General features: G+C 43.3%; 1 protein-coding gene across 1 annotated transcript in view; it reads right to left on the bottom strand.

The window, feature by feature from the left end:
• Positions 1-23,176, bottom strand: part of CCDC158 (coiled-coil domain containing 158) — a 162,167-nt gene that overhangs the window by 125,524 nt on the left and 13,467 nt on the right. Inside the window, exons 8-12 of the mRNA XM_073655208.1 lie at positions 19,860-19,970; positions 8,954-9,056; positions 3,526-3,636; positions 2,488-2,685; positions 1,136-1,609 (exon numbers count right to left, since the gene is read on the bottom strand). Coding sequence (XP_073511309.1) covers positions 1,136-1,609; positions 2,488-2,685; positions 3,526-3,636; positions 8,954-9,056; positions 19,860-19,970 — 997 coding nt within the window. The remainder of the gene's footprint in view (positions 1-1,135; positions 1,610-2,487; positions 2,686-3,525; positions 3,637-8,953; positions 9,057-19,859; positions 19,971-23,176) is intronic.

Here is a 23,176-nt window from a genome sequence, read left to right as displayed (position 1 = left end):
TCCTAATTGACCTAAAACGGGAAAGGTTTATTCTGATTTCATGTCAGATATTGATAAAAACATGCATATGTGTATTTTTATATATAAAAACATATATAGAGTATGTAAACTTCTGGTTTCAACTCTATCTATCTATCTATCTATCTCTATCTACATATCTATCTATCTGTCTATCTATCTCTATCTACATATCTATCTATCTATCTGTCTATCTTATCTATCTCTATCTACATATCTATCTATCTATCTCTATCTACATATCTATCTATCTCTATCTACATATCTATCTATCTATCTCTATCTACATATCTATCTATCTATCTATCTCTATCTACATATCTATCTATCTAAAAAAACAAAAAACAAAAGCAGCACAAAAAATTACAGCAGGAGGTGCTGAACCACCCAGGTACATACCAGACCTAAGAATATCCACAAAAAATTGTCAAATGCCATAAGCGTTTCGAGTAAAAAACTCTTGAACATAGCCAGTGTTCAACAGTTTTTTACTCGAAACGCGTATGGAATTTTTTATACACACCACCCCATAATATATGCTTTATCGTCTGAGATGTCCATTTTTTGCCTTTTCTACAAATTTTTAAAAGGATTTGCCAATAAAGATTGTTGAATTTTAATCAATTGCCCGGTGTGTTGAGCTGGATCCATCTTCACTTCCGAACTGGAAGATGTGCAGAAGATAAAACTGTAAGCGATACCTAGCTGGAATCAGGGTTTTTGTCCCTATGCCATGCTGCTCTCAGATGGGGTAAGAAGAACTGATGATAGATTCCTATTAATAATTCTGGGTGTATAGGGCACTGAGTCACTTTTTGACTGTGTCTACTTTCAGAATATGTTGGTGTGCTAGTGTTTAGTTTCAGAAAATGGACAATGACAGAAGTTCAACAAACCCCCATGGGGTACTTCAGGTACCATTTTCTTTTTCTCCATCTCCTGATAAGTTCTGTTTTTCTGTTCTTAGAACTGAGCAGAAACAAGAAATTCTTTAACATAGGTGTGAACCTAGCCAACCTTCAGCTGTATGAATGAATAAAAATAATTGTATATCAGTTCCCAGTATGCCCCATGTAAACGCTGTAAATATCAATAAAATCTGGCAAAAAGAACTTACCACTATATCCTGTGTTTCTGATTTTTTAACAGTTACTTCATGTAAGAGCTGAGATTTCTCTTCTACTAGTACATCAACTTTCTGGTTCTGCTGTCCAATAATCATAGTCATAGCTTCAATTTGTTCCCGGAGAGTTATTATCATGTTATCCTTTTCTACTAAAAGCAGTTTTAGTGTATTGGCATCTCTTTGTATCTCCGTCATTTTCTTATTGCCAACTCTCATTTGCTGAACCTCACGTTTTTTGGACTCAGCATATAAACGCAGTTTCTTCAGCTCATCAACAACTCTTTGCAATGACTTATCCTTTTCAGCCAGAATATTTCTTGTTTCTATTAAGCTTTTTTCAGTGTGGTCCAAACATTGGCTTTTGGCTTCCAGATCATTTGAGGTTTTCTGTAAAGCATCTTTTATGGACTTTAGTTGGGAAGATGTATCATTCAAACTTGAGGTTTTCTCCTGAATAGTTCTCAACTTTTAGGATATTAGAAAAAAGTGGGTTAATCAATATCTCATGTTTTACACAATGGAGTCACAAGAAAAACTTTTCTTTCTAATTGATAGTAAAAATGTCAAATAACTCTTAAACATATTTTTTTCAAATTACTTTAAGGGCCAATATTGGTAGAAATATTAGTGATGATCAAGTGCCACTGTTAGATAATCAATCAAACATCGGGGTGTTCAAGTACGCTCGATACTCCATCGAGTATCGCAGGTGTTCGAGAGCCAAGCTCGAGTCCCTGCCCCTCATGTTTCGCATCTGTTAGACAGCCAATAAACATGCGGGGATTGCCTGCCATACACGTTAATGCCGTAGCCATGTTGACTACTGGCATTACTGTGATTGTCCGGCCGCATCGCGGCATCGGGTCTTATATAACACCCGGTGACACAATGCTCGGCACACTCTCCTCTGGTAGCAGTTCAGGGAGAGTTGATCTAGGAGGGAGATGTCAGATTAGAGCAGGCATATAGGCAGTGTTTAATTGCTATTGCAGTACTTGTATACCACTGCTGCACCTTTAAAACAAAAGTCCTTTTCAGGGCTACATACTGTCCTTTTTCAAGTAAAACCCCTGTTACCTGCATTCAGTATAGGGATAGCTGGTGGAGGAGGGATAGTTTTGGATTAGAGGCATATAAGCAGAGTTTATTGTCTTACAGTCCTTCTATAGGTATACTGCTGCTGCAACCTAAAAACAAAAGTCCAATTCAAGGGTTTCTGCAATAATAATTAGAACGAAAATAGCATTCACAAGGTAATGGGATGAAAGTGATTGATGTATGAGTTGTCTTTTGCATTTGGATACGTATTTGGATAGCTCAGCAAGAAACTAATAAATCCTAACCTGTTGTTCTGTCTTCTTCCTGCATTCTTCATTCGTCATGTTTATTACTGCCTGAAGTCTCTCGACCTGAATCCTTCGCTCAATCAGCTCTCTTTGTAGGTTTTCAATAGTCAGGCTGTTGACCTTTTCCCGATCATATAATTGCTTGTTGTGCTCCTTTTCCAACTTCAGCTGTTTTTCACATGTCTTTAAGGCTTCCTATAAGCAGAGCAGCAATTTTCAATCTCATCAGGAAAACTTTGGAATATTCTTAATAATATTATTTATATTTTTCATGAGGAGGTCATCTCAGCAAAATAAATAAACCTCTTTCAAAACTCTATTGAGCTGACTTTGGTGGGAGAAACTGTAGCGCCTCAGCTGAATGGCATTCTACAAGGTTAAGAGTCCACTAGAAGGGGAGCCATACTAATAAGACAGATTTCTGTGTTGGCTCATAGAAGAAAGTTCCAAGTGGGGGACCGCACTTTATGACATTCATATGCTTCACTAAAGAGGCAACCCCTTTAATAATTTAATACTTTTCATTTAAAATGAATTAAGGGAATCTGTCACTACATTTTTGCTACCTAATCTGAGAGCAACATAATGTAGGGGCAGAGACCCTGATTCCAGTGATGTATCACTTGGCTGCTTAGTGTAGTTTTTATAAAAATCAGTATTTTATCAGCAAGAGATTATCACTAGACGACTAGTAAATCTGTTGTCATGTAGTCCAATCACGTACCCACTAATGATTGGCAGCTTTCTGCTTATGCACAGTGTACACAGAAAGCAGCCAATCAGTGATGTGGGTGGGGTTATACAGAGCTTAGCATTCAGAGAACTGCTAGATCTTAACAGTTGTTAATTAAAACTGCGGCAAGTAGTAAAGAAAGTGCTACATCGTTGGAATCAGGGTCTCGGCCTCAATATCACGCTGCTCTCAGATGGGGTATCAAAAAACCTTGTGACAGATTCCCTTTAATATCATGGTCTGAAGACAAAATTAGTTAAAATATCTGGTTGGTAAAATGAGATCTTCTACTCCCTTCTTACATTTAAGTGAAGGAGTTGGTCACCATACTCTTGCTTGCACTGTGAATGTTCATTTTTCAGGTCCTCTAGTGAACCATCAGCAGATGACAGTTGATTTTTTAGCTCTTCCATCTACAACACAAAATGTTAATCAAATAAATAACAGGGGCCAGGCAGACGCCTATGAAGAATGTAACTCTGTTTTCAGGTCCCAGGTATACAGCAGGAATTAATTTAAAGAATATCTATTATTTTATTTTTTTATTTAATGTGAATTCCTTTCCTAACATTTACAGTTGATCAGAGGGGTCAGGGTTCTGAGATCCCCACCAACCTCTAAAACAACACTTTGCGGCGTGCTTTTCAGAAGGCAGAAGCGCTGAGTCCAGGCTTATAGACTTTCTGTGGAGCACTTCTACCATCTTCTCCGCACTTCTGAGCTTCACACTGCAGGGCATTTTTTCAGTGAATGGTGGGAGTTTGGGTTCTGAGACCCTCACCTATCTACTGTACATATGAGGAAGGGACTAGATATTAAAAAAAATGAAAAGATACGTACTCTTAAAAAAAAAAATTATAAAAGGAAGATTGAATTTTATTTTTCAGCAAACAGATTCAAGTATACCTATTCCTTTGGTTTCATCTGAATACCTACAGCGCTGTTATATCTACAATACACTTGGATGGTGTACAAATGAATATGTAAAAGAAGTGTCTGAGACTACTGTGGCAAGACAACTCACTCGGCTGCAGTGGGAAGTAGACACAGGTTTATTTTAACAGCATAAAGCACAGCTGACTTCAGCAAAATAAAACTCAGCCTTGCTGGCATAAAGGTAAAACAAAAGACAAAGGATAACACAGTCCATATGTGTGCGGGTTCACCTGCACCACTTTGCAGCATACTTCAGCTCCTCCTGAGCTCAACAACCTGGAGACTTGCTACTCCAAACTCCCAACAACAGAAAAAGAAACAGTGACTGAGCATTTAACCTTGCTCAGCCACACCCTGAGGTGGAGGTATGGTGAATGACTTCCCTCCTGTCTCTATGTCATTCACCCTTCACAATGGTGATTTAACCCCCCAACATATAACATGCTGGAGAAAAGTTGTAGGTTCAGTTCACTAAGGCTAGCAGCCGAAGTGAAACACACCTCCCCTCACATACAGTACAGACCAAAAGTTTGGACACACCTTCTCATTTAAAGATTTTTCAATATTTTCATGACTATGAAAATTATACATTCACACTGAAGGCATCAAAACTATGAATTAACACATGTGGAATTATATACTTAACAAACAATTGTGAAACAACTGAAAATATGTTTTATATTCTAGGTTCTTCAAAGTAGCCACCTTTTGCTTTGATGAGTGCTTTGCACACTCTTGGCATTCTCTTGATGAGCTTCAAGAGGTAGTCACCGGAAATGGTCTTCCAACAATCTTGAAGGAGTTCCCAGAGATGCTTAGCACTTGTTGGCCCTTTTGCCTTCACTCTGCGGTCCAGCTCACCCCAAACCATCTCGATTGGGTTCAGGTCTGGTGACTGTGGAGGCCAAGTCATCTAGCGTAGCACCCCATCACTCTCCTTCTTGGTCAAATAGCCCTTACACAGCCTGCAGGTGTGTTTGGGGTCATTGTCTTGTTGAAAAATAAATGATGGTCCAACTAAACGCAAACGGGATGGAATAGCATGCCGCTGCAAGATGCTGTGGTAGCCATGCTGGTTCAGTATGCCTTCAATTTTGAATAAATCCCCAACAGTGTCACCAGCAAAGCACCCCCACACCATCACACCTCCTACTCCATGCTTCACGGTGGGAACCAGGCATGTAGACTCCATCCATTCACCTTTTCTGCGTCGCACAAAGACACGGTGGTTGGAACCAAAGATCTCAAATTTGGACTCATCAGACCAAAGCACAGATTTCCACTGGTCTAATGTCCATTCCTTGTGTTTTTCAGCCCAAACAAGTCTCTTCTGCTTGTTGCCTGTCTTTAGCAGTAGTTTCCTAGCAGCTATTTTACCATGAAGGCCTGCCGCACAAAGTCTCCTCTTAACAGTTGTTGTAGAGATGTGTCTGCTGCTAGAACTCTGTGTGGCATTGACCTGGTCTCTAATCTGAGCTGCTGTTAACCTGCGATTTCTGAGGCTGGTGACTCGGATAAACTTATCCTCAGAAGCAGAGGTGACTCTTGGTCTTCCTTTCCTGGGGCAGTTCTCATGCCAGTTTCTTTGTAGCGCTTGATGGTTTTTGCAACTGCACTTGGGGACACTTTCAAAGTTTGCCCAATTTTTCACACTGACTGACCTTCATTTCTTAAAGTAATGATGGCCACTCGGTTTTCTTTACTTAGCTGCTTTTTTCTTGCCATAATACAAATTCTAACAGTCTATTCAGTAGGACTATCAGCTGTGTATCCACCAGACTTCTGCACAACACAACTGATGGTCCCAACCCCATTTATAAGGCAAGAAATCCCACTTATTAAACCTGACAGGGCACACCTGTGAAGTGAAAACCATTTCCGGTGACTACCTCTTGAAGCTCATCAAGAGAATGCCAAGAGTCATCAAAGCAAAAGGTGGCTACACTTTGAAGAGCCTAGAATATAAGATATATTTTCAGTTGTTTCACACTTTTTTGTTAAGTATATAATTCCACATGTGTTAATTCATAGTTTTGATGCCTTCAGTGTGAATGTACAATTTTCATAGTCATGAAAATACAGAAAAATCTTTAAATGACAAGGTGTGTCCAAACTTTTGGTCTGTACTGTATAACACCAGTGACTCACTACGTGGAACATAAGGTCACTTTGTACCTTACCCTATATATAACGCTGGATTCAGCGCGTGCGAATACCGCAATATGGCGCCATTTTATTGAAGACACTATATTTACGAATTCGCAGACAGTGACTTCAACAAAATGGCGCCGGATATCGTGGAATGCACACGTGTTGAGTCTGTTGACTCTGGCACCATTTTATTGGAGAATTGTACTACAACATCAACATAGCAGTGCACACGCTCCGGCTGTCACTATTATCCCTATGGCCGGAGAGTGCGCACTGGTATGTTGACGTTGTAGTACATTACGTCAATAAAATGGCGCTGGAGTCAGCGCGTGCGCATACCGCACTCTCCGGCACCATTTTATTGAAGACACTGTATATGCAAATTCGCTGACACAGTATCTTAAAAAAAAAGCGAAAATGTATCAATAAAAATGCTCGCCATCTGGACGTAGAGCGGGTTCAATAGCTAGTTAATAATATCCTTACAGATCTTCTTTTCTTAATACAGGACACGAGACGATCAGTCTCCTCTTCTGGCAACATGCTCGATCACGTGCCACATATAATGCAGGTGATTTAGCCCAGCTCAGGCTTTTTCCCAATGAATGTGTTGTCCTAAATGATCACAAATGCATAGCAGTGTGAAACGTTCTTTCCTGCAGAGCATGCATGTTGATTAGATATTCCAAGAGCAACTGTACTTCAGACTGCCCATGTACATGACACCAAAAGCTTGAGCTGGGAAAAATCAGGCCCCAATCCTGAAGAGAGGGCTGAGCTTTATATGATTCATCGCTAGAACAGCGGATCATGGAAGGTATGTGCGTTTTATCCAATACAAGATAATGTCGGGTAATCAAAGGTGGAATGTTACATCTATGTATATATCATTAGTCAGGATCAAGGACTCAAGATGTTTCAACAGTGTAAATGAAAACGAACCAAAACTAAATGAATGACAAATAGTGTGGGTCACAGAGCTCAACTGATCCTGATAACACAAAAAACTTGCAATACCCTGGTAGAGTGATGCAACATAACTAAAGATAGCAGTGGTTGTCAGGAGAATGAATGTCTGACAGGGTTAGAGTTTTGGTCTCCAGCCAAGAGAAAGAAAAGGGCACAGACACAGAGTATACATGACAGATGACTTTCGTAATGTCAGCATAGAACATGCAAGATTCTAAACACAAAATGACATTTAGCAAGTGTGAAATTAACAAAGCAGGTGCAAGACAGACCACACGCAGTACATATATATATACATCAGAGCTTTTTCCACCTTTAATGTCACCTATCATCTTTACAAATCCATGGAGAAATAAATTGAAATCATTTTGAGGTGTAAAGTAAACAAAAAAAAATAAAATAATGTGATTGCATAAGTGTGAGCACCCTCTTATAATTGGGGATGCGGTTGTGTTCAGAATTAGTAAATCACTTTTAAACTCATGTTAAATGGTAGGTTGAGTCGGCACACGGTTGCCATCATTTAGACTGATTCTGATTAATCCCACGTAAAGTTTAACTGTTATAGTAGCATTTTCCTGACATTTTCATAGCTGCATTGTACACCAAGAACCATGGCCTGTAAACAGTTTACAACACATCAAAGGTATTGCCTTGCAGAAAATTATCAGTCACTGTGAAGAAACTAATCAAGAGGTGCTTTAAATTTCCCACAACAGTGATATTACCTAGAACTGGATGGCCCTCAAAAATTGATCAAAACACAAGAAGAAAATTGGTTCGGGGGGTTGAGAAGAGATCTATAGCAACACTAAAAGAGCTGCAGGAATTTTTGGCAAGTATTGGTTGGGTTCTGCATATATATATATATATATATATATATATATATATATATATATATATTTTTTATTTTATTTTACACACATATATATAACAGTACATACCTTCAAACACAAAAAAATCTAGAATCTAAAAAGATTTATCTTAGCTCCATTTTTATTTTATTTACCTACAATGCTTTAGAATGTTACTTATTAACCCACAGATTACAGCAAGAGCATTAAACAATTTATTAATTCACATTTATGATGCATGCCTAGTTAAAAAAGGAGCAATGACATATCATTTTCACGTCAGAAGTGCTACAAAAGCCACATTTTCCACTTTCAACTCTTTGTAAAATGTTGTGCTTGCCGTGTTGAAAATAACAAAATCAGCTGGTACTTAACCTCCCCAACTCCATTGCTGTGTCTCTGCCGCTACTTGATGACTGTGTACAGGCTGCTGATGTAGACATCATGAGTCGCTGAGCTCAGTGACAGGATGAAGTGCTGTAGACATGATATCATTGCTACACAATCACTAGAGAAGAGGATAATACAAGGCACTGGATCCGGGGAGGTTGACTACCAAAAGATTTTGTAATTTTTATTACGGCAACACACACAATGTTACAAACATTTGAAAGGGGATGACCCCTTTAATTTTAATTGGTTTGTGTACTACATAGGCTAAACAGGTTTACCAGGAACAAACAAAAATTAATAAAAAAAAAAAAATATCTAGCTGTCCCTGTAGTGAGTCCCTTTGTTTACCCAATGTACCTATTGGATTTTGTGAATTTTATTTTTGCAGTCATCTTTTTACAAGGCCTCTGTATGATTATTTTCTTACCTTGTGTTTATAAGTTTTCTTCCAATTTCGCACGTCACTTTGCAGCTGGGCAACTTTCGATTCCAAACTTGTGATATGTTCTGCTTGCTTTGTATTTTGATCTCTGATATGAAAAAAAAATCATACTAAATCAAATGTCTATCCCCCACATAATGTGTTTCTTTTATTGCTTTATCTGAATAGGTTCAAAGTTCTCTTCCTATTTCCTAATAAATCTATATAGCAGTTGGAGTTCCATTTACTTCATATTGTTTAAATGTTAAAGGGTTATTCCCAAAATCACAATGCGGTCTTACGTACACATATATTTAGTAATTTGTGCCAAAATAACCCATTTTAAATGTGTCCTGTTTTGCACATATCACCCCCTAAAGGATGCCCTTACATGCAATATTTAACCTCCAGATGCCATTGGAACCAACCTGCTTTAGTTCCAGTGCTCCTGGTCAATCATGAGCAATGCAGTAGCTCTAAACTGGCTTCCCACTAGCATTGCTCTGCCTCCAGCATCAACATAGAGTTTGTTCTATCTTTAGAATATATTTTCACTTGTACACTGTATGCTCCTGTTCAGTGCACTGCCTGGATGATTTTATCTTCTGCCATCCATCTACATCAGTATTGCTGCCTGTGTGTTTTTACATCATTATTAGCTGGTGTCTTGGAGTGCCCAACTCTTTTTAATCCTCCACAACGGAGCTTGTTATTACTAGACAGTGCAGAAATTATCTGTGTTTGTTGTGTGCTGCTAAGAGTTCAGTGATGAGAAAAGGCAAATACTACTCTGTTGATGCATATGGCAGAAGATAATGCTCTGCCATATGCATCAACAGATTAGCATGTGCAGTTTCAAAATAATGATCTGTTAGGAGAAGGCAACAAATACAGCTCAGGTTGTGTCTCAGATCCGCACTGCCAAGTATTTACAAGCTCCATTGTGGAGGATTTCAGGGGAGTTTAGCTCTCCTAGGAACCAGTTAACAATTATGTAAAGCCACACAGGCAGCTACACTAATATAGATGGCAGAAAATAAAATCTGTCAGGCAAGGTACTGTACAGGAGCAGATCGTGCACAGAAGCAAAGCTGAAGTCTACATCTAGATTAACTTGATGATAATTCAGAGAAGTGGGGATACACAGGAACACAGGAGAGGGAGAACGGTAGCTGAAGCCCTGAGGAGAAGCAGGTTCTGCTGGAAAATGTAGCTTTATCAGTGTAAGAATATAACCACCCATTCAGCTATATGAAGCTGGAAGCAAAGAGGAGAAGAAAAATACACAAAGGTATAAAAAAAAACTTTAAATTGGGCTTAATCTGCATATTAACAATAAGTATGCATGTGCTGTGCTTTATGAAAAATAATGCGATTGATGGGAAAACCCTTTAACCCTTTGGCATCACAACTGTAGCGTCGGCGTCCCTGCCTCCTGCTAGGCAGGGACGCTGTTCCCCTCACCTCTCCGCTCCGTGCCCGGCGTCTTCCTCCCACTCTGCTGGCAGCGCACGTTCCTTCCCGGCCACTGTGCTTAGGGCGCGCGCGCTTCCCCTCTCTTAAAGGGGCCGTGCGCGCCGTCCTAAGGAGTCCCCGGCCAATGGCCGGAGGATCTCTCAATATATAAGGCACCTCCTCCAAAATGGAGGTGCCCGAGCAATGTTGTTGCAAAGCCTTCACTCTGCTTCAGCCCTCAGGTCCCGTTACCAGTTACCTGCCAGTCACCTGCCAGATTCCTGCCTGTTACCTGCCAGTCACCTGCCAGATTCCTGCTTGATACCTGCCTGATATCCGCTTACCTGCTTGCAAGCCTGCGGTCCGACGGTCTGCCTTCCGACACCTGTCAGTCTGTCTATGGACCAGCCTGCCCGCTCACCTGGGAGCGCTCACCTGCTACCTGCCTGCTAGCCTACCTGGAGGCTCTGCCGTCACTTGCCGTGACCACCTGCCAGTCCAGAGACTCTTGCCCGCTCACCTGGGAGCGCTCACCTGCTACCTGCCAGCTAGCCTACCTGTAGGCTCTGCCGTCACTTGCCGTGACCACCTGCCTGTCCAGAGACTCTTGCCCGCTCACCTGGGAGCGCTCACCTGCTACCTGCCTGCTAGCCTACCTGGAGGCTCTGCCGTCACTTGCTGTGACCACCTGCCTGTCCAGAGACTCTTGCCCGCTCACCTGGGAGTGCTTACCTGCAACCTGCCTGCTAGCCTACCTGGAGGCTCTGCCGTCACTTGCCGTGACCACCTGCCTGTCCAGAGACTCTTGCCCGCTCACCTGGGAGCGTCCACCTGCTACCTGTCTGCTAGTCTACCCAGAGACTGTCCCTGTCACTTGCCGTGACTACCTGCCCTTCTACCCAGAGACTGTCCCTGTCACTTGCTGTGACTACCTGCCCTTCTACCCAGAGACTGTCCCTGTCACTTGCCGTGACTACCTGCCCGTCTTCCCTGGGAGCCACCCGCTTCCTTACAAGGACCACCCCCTTGTATAGTTGCTCAGAGGTTCCGCCTCCCAGACCCATTACAACAACCAGTTTTGGCCTTTATGGAAGACCATTTCATTTTAATTTTTCTATTGTTGTGCTCCAGCAGCCATAACTTTTTTCTTTTTCTGGCGACATCGTCATATAAGGGTTTTTTTGGGAGGGATATTAGTTGTATTTCTTAGTGCCATCATTTCAGGTCTCTGCCTTTAAATGTGCATGTAGACAAAGACCTGTGAATCCATGGCAGCGAGCGGGAAGAAGTCGCCAGGGATCCCCCTGTCCCATTTTTAAAGTACAGTACAGACCAAAAGTTTGGACACACCTTCTCATTTAAAGATTTTTCTGTATTTTCATGACTATGAAAATAATACATTCACACTGAAGGCATCAAAACTATGAATTAACACATGTGGAATTATATACTTAACAAAAAAGTGTGAAACAACTGAAAATATGTCTTATATTCTAGGTTCTTCAAAGTAGCCACCTTTTGCTTTGATGACTGCTTTGCACACTCTTGGCATTCTCTTGATGAGCTTCAAGAGGTAGTCACCGGAAATGGTCTTCCAACAATCTTGAAGGAGTTCCCAGAGATGCTTAGTACTTGTTGGCCCTTTTGCCTTCACTCTGCGGTCCAGCTCACCCCAAACCATCTCGATTGGGTTCAGGTCTGGTGACTGTGGCGGCCAGGTCATCTGGCGTAGCACCCCATCACTCTCCTTCTTGGTCAAATAGCCCTTACACAGCCTGGAGGTGTGTTTGGGGTCATAGTCCTGTTGAAAAATAAATGATGGTCCAACTAAACGCAAACCGGATGGAATAGCATGCCGCTGCAAGATGCTGTGCTAGCCATGCTTGTTCAGTAAGCCTTCAATTTTGAATAAATCCCCAACAGTGTCATCAGCAAAGCACCCCCACACCATCACACCTCCTCCTCCATGCTTCACGGTGGGAACCAGGCATGTAGAGTCCATCCGTTCACCTTTTCTGCGTCACACAAAGACACGGTGGTTGGAACCAAAGATCTCAAATTTGGACTCATCAAACCAAAGCACAGATTTCCACTGGTCTAATGTCCATTCCTTGTGTTCCTTAGCCCAAACAAGTCTCTTCTGCTTGTTGCCTGTCCTTAGCAGTAGTTTCCTAGCAGCTATTTTACCATGAAGGCCTGCTGCACAAAGTCTCTTCTTAACAGTTGTTGAAGAGATGTGTCTGCTGCTAGAACTTTGTGTGGCATTGACCTGGTCTCTAATCTGAGCTGCTGTTAACCTGCCATTTCTGAGGCTGGTGACTCGGATAAACTTATCCTCAGAAGCAGAGGAGACTCTTGGTCTTCCTTTCCTGGGGCGGTCCTCATGTGAGCCAGTTTCTTTGTAGTGCTTGATGGTTTTTGCAACTGCACTTGGGGATACTTTCAAAGTTTGCCCAATTTTTCGGACTGACTGACCTTCATTTCTTAAAGTAATGATGGCAACTAGTTTTTCTTTACTTAGCTGCTTTTTTCTTGCCATAATACAAATTCTAACAGTCTATTCAGTAGGACTATCAGCTGTGTATCCACCAGACTTCTGCACAACACAACTGATGGTCCCAACCCCATTTATAAGGCAAGAAATCCCACTTCTTAAACCTGACAGGGCACACCTGTGAAGTGAAAACCATTTCCGGTGACTACCTCTTGAAGCTCATCAAGAGAATGCCAAGAGTGTGCAAAGCAGTCATCAAAGCAAAAGGTGGCTACTTTAAAGAACCTAGAATATAAGACATATTTTCAGTTGTTTCACACTTTTTTGCTAAGTATATAATTCCACATGTGTTAATTCATAGTTTTGATGCCTTCAGTGTGAATGCACAATTTTAATAGTCATGAAAATACAGAAAAATCTTTAAATGAGAAGTTGTGTCCAAACTTTTGGTCTGTACTGTATATTTTTTTCTGAAATGTTGCAACGTTTCAGAGTCAAGCACACTTGGCTGTGTTCATACAGTCAATGCCTGATACATGCTGCCCAGGGACTGGGCAACATGTATCAGGTGCCAGGTTCTCTTAATGAGTGTAAAAAAAGTTGGAAATGTTAAAATACAATATGCACAACCCTTATTCTCTCTATCATCTGGTGCTGGGAGAGAGTTTGGACACCATTAAACAGATTGGCGGATTCACCTGACATTCATCTAATGTGTATGAAAACCTTTAGATCAGTGAGGTTCCAAAAAGTTGGGCCCTTTACTGATGTGATCAGGGCCGCCATCAGGGCATTACTGCCCTTATTGCTGTATGGGGCCCCGTGAGCAGCAGTAAAGAGGGGGGGTCAGGCCCAGTCGGGGCCCCACTCCTCTTGTGCCTCTGCTCACAGGGCCCCTGGCCCATGCTGTAATAAAGTGCCGAGCGCCGGGGCGTGCGCCGCCTTAGGCGGTGCACATCTCGGCGCTGGGTTCCTTACCGGAGCTGTGCAGCTGCAGCAGCATCTTCATACTTCTCCTGACTTCTGGTCATCTGACAGCGCGTACGCACCGTCACCTGACCAGAAGTCAGGAGAACCTGGCGGCGGCGTTCATCTCCTCATCGCAGCAGGAGTGGCAGGGATCGTATGAGGGGTAAGTATGACAACTTTATTTTTTTTAAATAGAATTGGGGAATTGGGAGTGGGGGGGGAGATGAGCTGCACATGGGGAATTGGAAGTGGGGGGATGAGCTGCACATCGGGAATTGGGAGTGGGGGGAGGATAAGCAGCACATGGGGAATTGGAGTAGGGGGAGGATGAACTGCACATGGGGAATTGGGAGTGGGGGGGGTGAGCTGCACATGAGGAATTGGGAGTGGGGGGGTGAGCTGCACATGGGGAATTAGGAGTGGGGGGATGAGCTGTACATGGGGAATTAAGAGTGGTGGGAGGATGAGCTGCACATGGGGAATTGGGAGTGGGGGGAGGATGAGCTGCACATGGGGAATTGGGAGTAGGGGGAGGATAAGCTGCACATGGGGAATTGGGAGTGGACGGGATGAGCTGCACATGGGGAATTGGGAGTGGGGGGGTGAGCTGCACATGGGGAATTAGGATTGGGGGGATGAGCTGTACATGGGGAATTGGGAGTGGGGGGAGGATGAGCTGTACATAGGGAATTGGGAGTGGGGGGGAGATGAGCTGCACATGGGGAATTGGGAGTGGGGGGGAGGATGAGCTGCACATGGGGAATTGGGAGTGGGGGGGGTGAGCTGCACATGGGGAATTGGGAGTGGGGGGGGATTAGCGGCACATGGGGAATTGGGAGTGGGGTGGATGAGCTGCACATGGGGAATAAGGAGTGGGGGGGATGAGTTGTACATGGGGAATTGGGAGTGGGGGCGAGAATGAGCTACACATGGGGAATTGGGAGTGGAGGGAGGATGAGCTACACATGGGGAATTGGGAGAGGAGGGAGGATGAGCTGTACATGGGGAATTGGGAGTGGAGGGGAGGATGCGCTGCACATGGGGAATTGGGAGTGGGGGGGTGAGCTGCACATGGGGAATTAGGAGTGGGGGGATGAGCTGCACATGTGGAATTGGGAGTGGGGGAGAGGATGAACAGCACATGGGGAACTGGGAGTGGGGGGAGGATGAGCTGCACATGAGGAATTGGGAGTGGGGGGATGAGCTGCACATGGGGAATTGGGAGTGGGGGGAGGATGAGCTGCACATGGGGAATTGGGAGTGGGGGGAGGATGAGCTGCACATAGGGAATTGGGAGTGGGGGGGATGAGCTGCACATGGGGAATTGGGAGTGGGGGGGTGAGCTACACATGGGGAATTGGGAGTGGGGGAGAGGATGAGCTGCACATGGGGAATTAGGAGTGGGGGGGAGGATGAGCAGCACATGGGGAATTGGGAGCGGGGGGGTGAGCTGCACATGGGGAATTAGGAGTGGGGGCATGAGCTGTACATGGGGAATTGGGAGTGGGGGGAGGATGAGCTGCACATGGGGAATTGGGAGTGGGGGGAGGATGAGCTGCACATGGGGAATTGGGAGTGGGGGGAGGATGAGCTGCACATGGGGAATTGGGAGTGGGGGGGATGAGCTGCATATGGGGAATTGGGAGTGGGGGGGTGAGCTGCACAAATGGGAATTAGGAGTGGGGGGGATGAGCTGTACATGGGGAAATGGGAGTGGGGGGAGGATGAGCTGCACATGGGGAATTGGGAGTGGGGGGATGAGCTGCACATGGGGAATTGGGAGTGGGGAGAGGATGAGCTGCACATGGGGAATTGGGAGTGGGAGGAGGATGAGCTGCACATGGGGAATTGGGAGTGGGGGGGGTGAGCTGCACATGGGGAATTGGGAGTGGGGGGGGTGAGCTGCACATTGGGAATTGGGAGTGGGGGCGAGGATGAGCTACACATGGGGTATTTGGAGTGAGGGAGAGGATGAGCTGCACATGGGGAATTGGGAGTGGGGGGGAGGATGAGCTGCACATGGGGTATTTGGAGTGAGGGAGAGGATGAGCTGCACATGGGGAATTGGGAGTGGGGGGGGGATGAGCTGTACATGGGGAATTGGGAGTGGGGGGAATATGAGTTGCACATGGGGAATTGGGAGTGGGGGAATGAGCTGCACATGTGGAATTGGGAGTGGGGGGAGGATGAGTTGCACATGGGGAATTGGGAGTGGGGGGGTGAGCTACACATGGGGAATTGGGAGTGGAAGGAAGATGAGCTGTACATGGGGAATTGGGAGTGGGAGGAGGATGAGCTGCACATGGAGAATTGGGAGTAGAGGGGAGGATGAGCTGCACATGGGGAATTGGGAGTGGGGGGAGGATGAGCTGCACATGGGGAATTGGGAGTGGGGGGAGGATGAGTTGCACATGGGGAATTGGGAGTGGGCGGAAGATGAGCTGCACATGGAGAATTGGGAGTGGAGGGGAGGATGAGCTGCACATGGGGAATTGGGAGTGAGGGGAGGATGAGCTGCACATGGGGAATTGGGAGTGGGGGGAGGATGAGTTGCACATGGGGAATTGGGAGTGGGGGGAGGATGAGCTGCACATGGAGAATTGGGAGTGGAGGGGAGGATGAGCTGCACATGGGGAATTGGGAGTGAGGGGAGGATGAGCTGCACATGGGAAATTGGGAGTGGGAGCTGCACATGGGCAATTGGGAGTGGGGAGAGGATGAGCGCATGGTGGATTGGGAGTGGTGGGTGGGAAGAGCGCATGTTGAATTGGGGGTGGGGAGAGCAAATGGTGAATTCAGCTGTGTAATGTAGAAGTTGGGGGATGTGCTGGCTGGAAGAAGTAATGGTGGTCTGTGCTGGATTTCGGAGAAAAGCGAAGATGAAGGACTTCACCTAGAGACGTCAACGGTGAGTCAGTGTATTACATGTAAACTGACACTATATACTATGTACAGGGCTCCTGTGTAAAATGTCACTGGTGATCTCTATATTACCGGTACACTATATACAGAACTCCTGTGTATAATGTCACTGGTGATCACTGTATTACCTGTACACTGACACTATATACAGAGCTCCTGTGTATAATGTCACTGTTGATCTCTGCATTACCTGTACACTGTCACTATATACAGAGCTCCTGTGTATAATGTCACTCGTGATCTCTGTATTACCTGTACACTGACACTATATACAGAGCTCCTGTGTATAATGTCACTGGTGATCTCTGCATTACCTGTACACTGTCACTATATACAGAGCTCCTGTGTATAATGTCACTGGTGATCACTATACTATCTGTATACTTACATTATAAATTGTATACCATGTACAGAGCTTCTGTGTATAATGGCACTTATGGTAATATTAGTATTGTGTTTTTTTTATTAATTATCAGTATTGTAATATTCGGTGACAATGTGCTGGTAATATGTGGTCTGGTCATGGTGTGGCGGTTTTTGTCCCTTCTATGTGGTATTATTCGGTCACTATGTGGTGGTAGTATGTGGTCTGGTCATGGTGTGGCGGTATTCTTTGTATGTGGTATTATTCGGTCACTATGTGGTGGTAATATGTGGTCTGGTCATGGTGTGGTGGTATTTGATACCTGAATGTGGTATTATTGGTCACTTTAAAAAATGTATATGACACATTCCTTAAAGAATAATAAATAAAAATATACCTAAAAAGAGTATTGGATATTTTATGAAAATTTTAATAGGTTAGAATAGAGTAAGGCCTGGCCAGAAGAGTCTTCCTTATCGTGGTGGCGGCTTTAAAAATATTTTGGCCAAAACAAAAGCTGCTGGCTATGTGTGTGATCTGGTGTTCACTGGGAACTGGTAATGTGTGATTGGTGAGGATAGAGTGCAGAAGACGAGTTCTTCCAAGAGTGGGCGGTGGGACTGTAGAAGGTTTAAGGGATGGAGGCGGAGCCTGGGCGGAGTCTCAAGGGGGCCCAAAAATTTTGCCAGTATGGGGCCCTGAAATTTCTGGTGGCAGCCCTGGATGTGATGCCATTACTTCTTGTAATATAAATCCTATCCTTTTGATTTTAAATTAGAGGAATTTCTTAATTATAATTCTCTGCTCTGTCTTCTGTTTCTGGTCCTGTGCTAGAAACAAATTCTGAAATCTTCCATCCTGGATTGGATCAGATGCAGTATAAAAAGAATTTGATTTTAGTTTCATGTTCATGGATTTTTGTCCACATGCGTATATATATATATATACAGTCATGGCTGAAAGTGTTGGCACCCTTGAAATTGTTCCAGAAAATTAAGTATTTCTCCCATAAAATGAATGCAATTCCACATGTTTTGTTATACACATGTTTTTTTCCCTTGTGTGTATTGGAACAACACTAAAAAACTGAGAAAAAAAGGCAAATTGGACATAATTTCACACAAAACCCCAAAAATGGGCAGGACAAAATTGTTGCCACCTTTCTGAAATTGTGGGTAAACAACTTTGTTTCATGCATATGATGCTCGGTCAATCTCACCTGTGGCAAGTAACAGGTGGGTGCAATATGAAAATCACACCTGAAACTAGATAAAAAGGGGAGAGGTTGAATTGATCTTTACATTGTGTGTATGTGTGTGCCACACTAAACATGAAGAATAGAAAGAGAAGAGAACCAAAATTGTTGAAAAACATCAACAATCTCAAAGTTACAAGTCCATCTCCAGAGATCTTGATGTTCTTTTGTCCACGGTGCGCAATATAATCAAGAAGTTTACAACCCATGGCACTGCAGCTAATCTCCCTGGATGTGGACAGCAGAGAAAAATTGATGAAAGGTTGCAACGCAGGATTGTCTGGTAGGTGGATAAGCAGCCCCAATCAGGTTCCAAAGAAATTCAAGCTGTCTTGTAAGCTCAGGGTGCATCAGTGTCTGTCGACATTTGAATGAAATAAGACGCTATTTCAGGAAGCCCAGGAGGACCCCAATGCTGACACAGAGACATAAAAAACCTAGACTGCAGTTTGGCAAAATGTACGTGAGTAAGCCAAAATCCTTCTGGGAAAGCGTCTTGTGGACATATGAGACCAAGATAGACCTTTTTGGTAAAGCACATCATTCTACTGTTTACCTAAAACAGAATGAGGCCTACAAAGAAAAGAACACAGTACCTACAGTCAAATATGGTGTAGATCCTAAGATTTTGTTGGGGTTGCTTTGCTGCCTCTGAGTGCCTTGATTGTGTGCAAGGCATCATGAAATCTGATGATTACCAAAGGATTTTGGGTTGCAATGCAGTGCTCAATGTCGGAAAGCTGGTTTTGGATTTAGGTCATGGGTCTTCCAGCAGGACAATGACCCCAAACATACTTCAAGAAGCACCCAGGAATGGATGGAAACAAAAAGGACTGGAAAATTCTGAAGTGGCCAGCAATGAGTCCGGATCTAAATCCCATTGAACACACGTGGACAGATCTTAAAATTGCTGTTGGGAGAAGGCACCCTTCAAATATGAGAGACCTGGAGCAGTTTGCAACAGAAGAATGATCCAAAATTGCAGTTGAGAGGTGTAAGAAGCTTGTTGATGGTTATAGAAGCGATTGATTGCAGTTATCTATTCCAAAGGGTGTGCAACCAAATATTAAGTTGAGGGGGCCAACAATTTTATCTGGCCCATTTTTGGGGTTTTGTGTGAAATTATGTCCAATTTGCCTTTTTTTTAAAAACTTGTAATTGGAATAATTTTATCACATAAATACTTCATTTTCTGGAACAATTTCAAGGGTGCCAACATTTTTGGCCATGACTGTATATACCTGCCTACAAGCAGTCTGACTAAAAGCAGAACTTTCATTTTCACTCGTGTTGCTAAAGGACAAAAAACACTATGAATAACATCAGTTTGCAATAAAAGCATTATATTTTATTTGTTAGCATATATAGTTGTATATGATTTTACAATAAACATTTAACATAAATGATGAGGCAAAATCCATTTATGTTTCTAAAACTGGATAACTAGACTTACTGAGATGATTCCAGCCGAGTCTGGATGCTCTTTGAATGGCTTCTGGCAGAATTCATTTCAGCAATCAACAGCGCCCTCTCCTGTTCACGTTCATTAACTAGATTGTCATAACTGATCAAAAGAGAAGAAAATAAAGAAATCTTTGAATACAAACTGAAACCGCACATTAACCGTTATTAACAAGCAAGTGTAGGGCTTTCAGGGCAGAAGAACTACGCCTCAGACAAAGATGTCACACCAGCCATATTTAAATGAAAAATACCTATTCAAGGGGTCATCCAAGACCTAAAGGGGTTTAATCTTTTTAACTTTTTGTACAAAATCATTGTCCCTATATTAAAAATAATAAAATTAGCTAATCCGCTAAAATCAGCGCAATTAAAGTGATTCAGTAAATGAATGTCATCCGCTGCAGGTTATTAAGAAACAAACTGTTATGTACTCACCTTCCCCAGGTTCCACAGCAAGTCTCTGCTGCTGCTCCCAGCGTCTGGCATTGACTGTGGAGCTGACATCATGATGACAGGACAGCAGCCAATCAGTGACTTCATCAGCTCTGTCACGGTAGACAGGAATGCTATTGATGGGACAACAGCACCATAGCCTATGAAGACACCGGGAGCAGAAGCTCACAGGTGGACCTGGGGAAGGTAACAATGGCTTGTGTTGTGTCTGCGGCTTTATAATAACCTGCAGCCAGGTACATTAATTTACTGATAGGCTATGTGCCCACGATGCAGAAATGCTCCGAATTTTTCCTGAGCGTTTCTGCATCTCCCTGCCAGAAAAAATGCATGCGGATTGTACATGTGGATTGTACATGCGTTTTTCCTGCAAGGGACAAGCGGAAGTGAAGCGCTTTGATCATGCGATTTCACATGCGAGTTGTCAAACCTTCCGATGGCCCCCGGTTTCCTCCGGTGAATACGGTGTGTTGGGCTGCTCGCGGTGGTCTAAAAGGACCTTCCATGACGTCATTAAGTCATGTGACAGGTCACGTGACCGCCGTCATGGTAGGTCCTTTTAGACCATCGCGAGCTGCCGGGGAGCCAGGACGCGTCACTATGGAGACCGGGGGACATCGGAAGGTAAGTATAATGTATATTTTTTATTTTAATTCTCTTTATTTTTACAGGTACTATGGTACCCGGGTCTGGAGGAGAGTCTCCTCTTCTCCAGACCCGGGTACCATCCGCACATTGAATTGCTTAATATCCGCATGTGCACATGTAGTCATGCGGATATTAAGCGATTCAATGCAAGTCAATGGCGCCGTGATTACGCAAAATAATTGGTAGTGCTGCGTTTTTTTATGCAATGATAATCCGCAGCGGAAATTTCGGCAGCATGTGCACAGCACATGCGGATTATCATTGGGGAACATGGCAGGCCTTTTACCAAGCGTTTTTTAAGCGTTTCTGCAGCGGAATTGCCGCTGCGGAAATGCTTAAAAAACGCATAATGGGCACACAGCCATAGAGAACAAACCTTAAAACAATGATGGACTATCTTCAAGATAGCTAATTTTACACAAGCAGAGCGATACTTGTCTGTTCTTGCAGTTGTGTCTAGTGATATTAGCTTGTCCCATTCGAGTGAATCGAGTGAGTCATTCAGGCTGCCCGTATGCCTGTATGACACAACTCTTTCACTGTGCTAAACCCAACCAATCAAACACTTATGACCTATACTTAGTAGCATAGGCCATCAATATTTAAAACAGTGTTGTTCCTGGTTCAACTTTCTATAGAAAGTCATTGTCCCCATATTAAAAATAATGAAATGATCTGTTACTCTCCTTCCCCAGGTCCAGAGCTGCATCTCCGCCGCTGCTCCATTAAGCTTTTACAGCAGTAATTGCAGTGAACATCACCATAGCCAATAACACAGAGGCTCTGCCGACGTAGACTTCACAAGCCACTGAGCCCGGTGAACCTGGAGAACTATTTTAACTCTTATAATGACCAGGGATAGCCTATTTTTTGAACTAATAGCATTTTTAGATTTTTAAACTATTTATGGGATAGTTAGAGGGGTATTCCCATCTCCAAGATCCTATCCCAATATGTAGTAGGTGTAATAATAGTAATATTAGCAAATATCTCCAATTAGTAATGTAGTATAGTATTTTTGATTCGCTATGTCTCTTACCTCATGTGCAGGCATCGCAGGACCTTAGGTATCCATGGTTACGACCACTAGCAGCTAGCTAACTAACTGTCACTATATCAGTGGATGTAACCATGGATACCTAAGATCCTGCAATGCATCCACATGAGGAAAGAGACATAGGAAAATTGGAATAGGATCTTGGAGATGGGAATACCCCTTTTAAAGAGGTTTTCTCATGAACAAAAGTATATTTTAATCAACAGATCTTGGAATAAAAATAAATTCCACAATTGGATGTGTTTAAATAAAATGTTCCTGTGCTGAGATAATCTTATAAATGTGCCCCTGCTGTGTACTGTGTAATGGCTGTGTCTGACCGTACAGGAACATGGTCTGATCATACCACATCTCCTGGGCAGGGGAGGAAGCAAAAGAGTATACAGACAGGACAGCAGGGGATCACAGCTGATTTTCTCTTTGAGGTAAAATATTGTTTAAAAACAGGCAGGGAAATGTTTTACTCACAGAAAGAATCAGCTGCGATTCCCTGCTGTAATGTCTGTATACTCTTTTGCTTCCCCCCTGCCCAGGAGCTGTGGTATGATCAGACCATGTTCCTGTACAGTCAGACACAGCCATTACACAGTACACAGCAGGGATACATTTATAAGATTATCTCAGCACAGGAACATTTTATGTAAACACATCCAATTGTGGAACTTATTATTATTCCAAGATCTGTTTATTAAAATACACTTTTGTTCGTGGCACAACCCCTTTAAAAGGGTTGTCCAGCCTTAGGCTACAAGACTGCAGTCAAACTATGTGACTGCAGACTTGTGAATTTTCACATCATGCGCACTGTGAGTATTCTCCAGTGCCGGTAGCGGGCAGTCATGTGACCGCGAGTATGCGATTTGCATACTTCCGATCACATTCCGACTAGACTGTGTCCGGCCTCGCTCAATACACTTGCATTGAGCGAGGCCATGTCCATCTAGTTGGCATATGACCGCATGTATGCAAATCACATCCTTGTGGTTACGTGCCCGTGTGATGTGAAGATTCACAAGTCTGAAGTTACATAGAGTGACTGCAGACTTGTAGCCAAAGGTCAGGAAACCTCTTTAATAATTGAAGCTATCTTGATATTCACAGAGGTTGTACTTTCTTCCAGAAACAGAATTATTTTTGTCTATGAGCCA

The sequence above is a fragment of the Phyllobates terribilis genome, unplaced genomic scaffold, assembly GCF_046119375.1.
Source record: "Phyllobates terribilis strain yellow unplaced genomic scaffold, ASM4611937v1 Scaffold_1__5_contigs__length_1240528914, whole genome shotgun sequence".
NCBI classification, from domain to species: Eukaryota; Metazoa; Chordata; class Amphibia; order Anura; family Dendrobatidae; genus Phyllobates; species Phyllobates terribilis.
The sequence above is the reverse complement of the archived record's forward strand: the minus strand, read 5'-3'. Positions and strand labels throughout refer to the sequence as shown.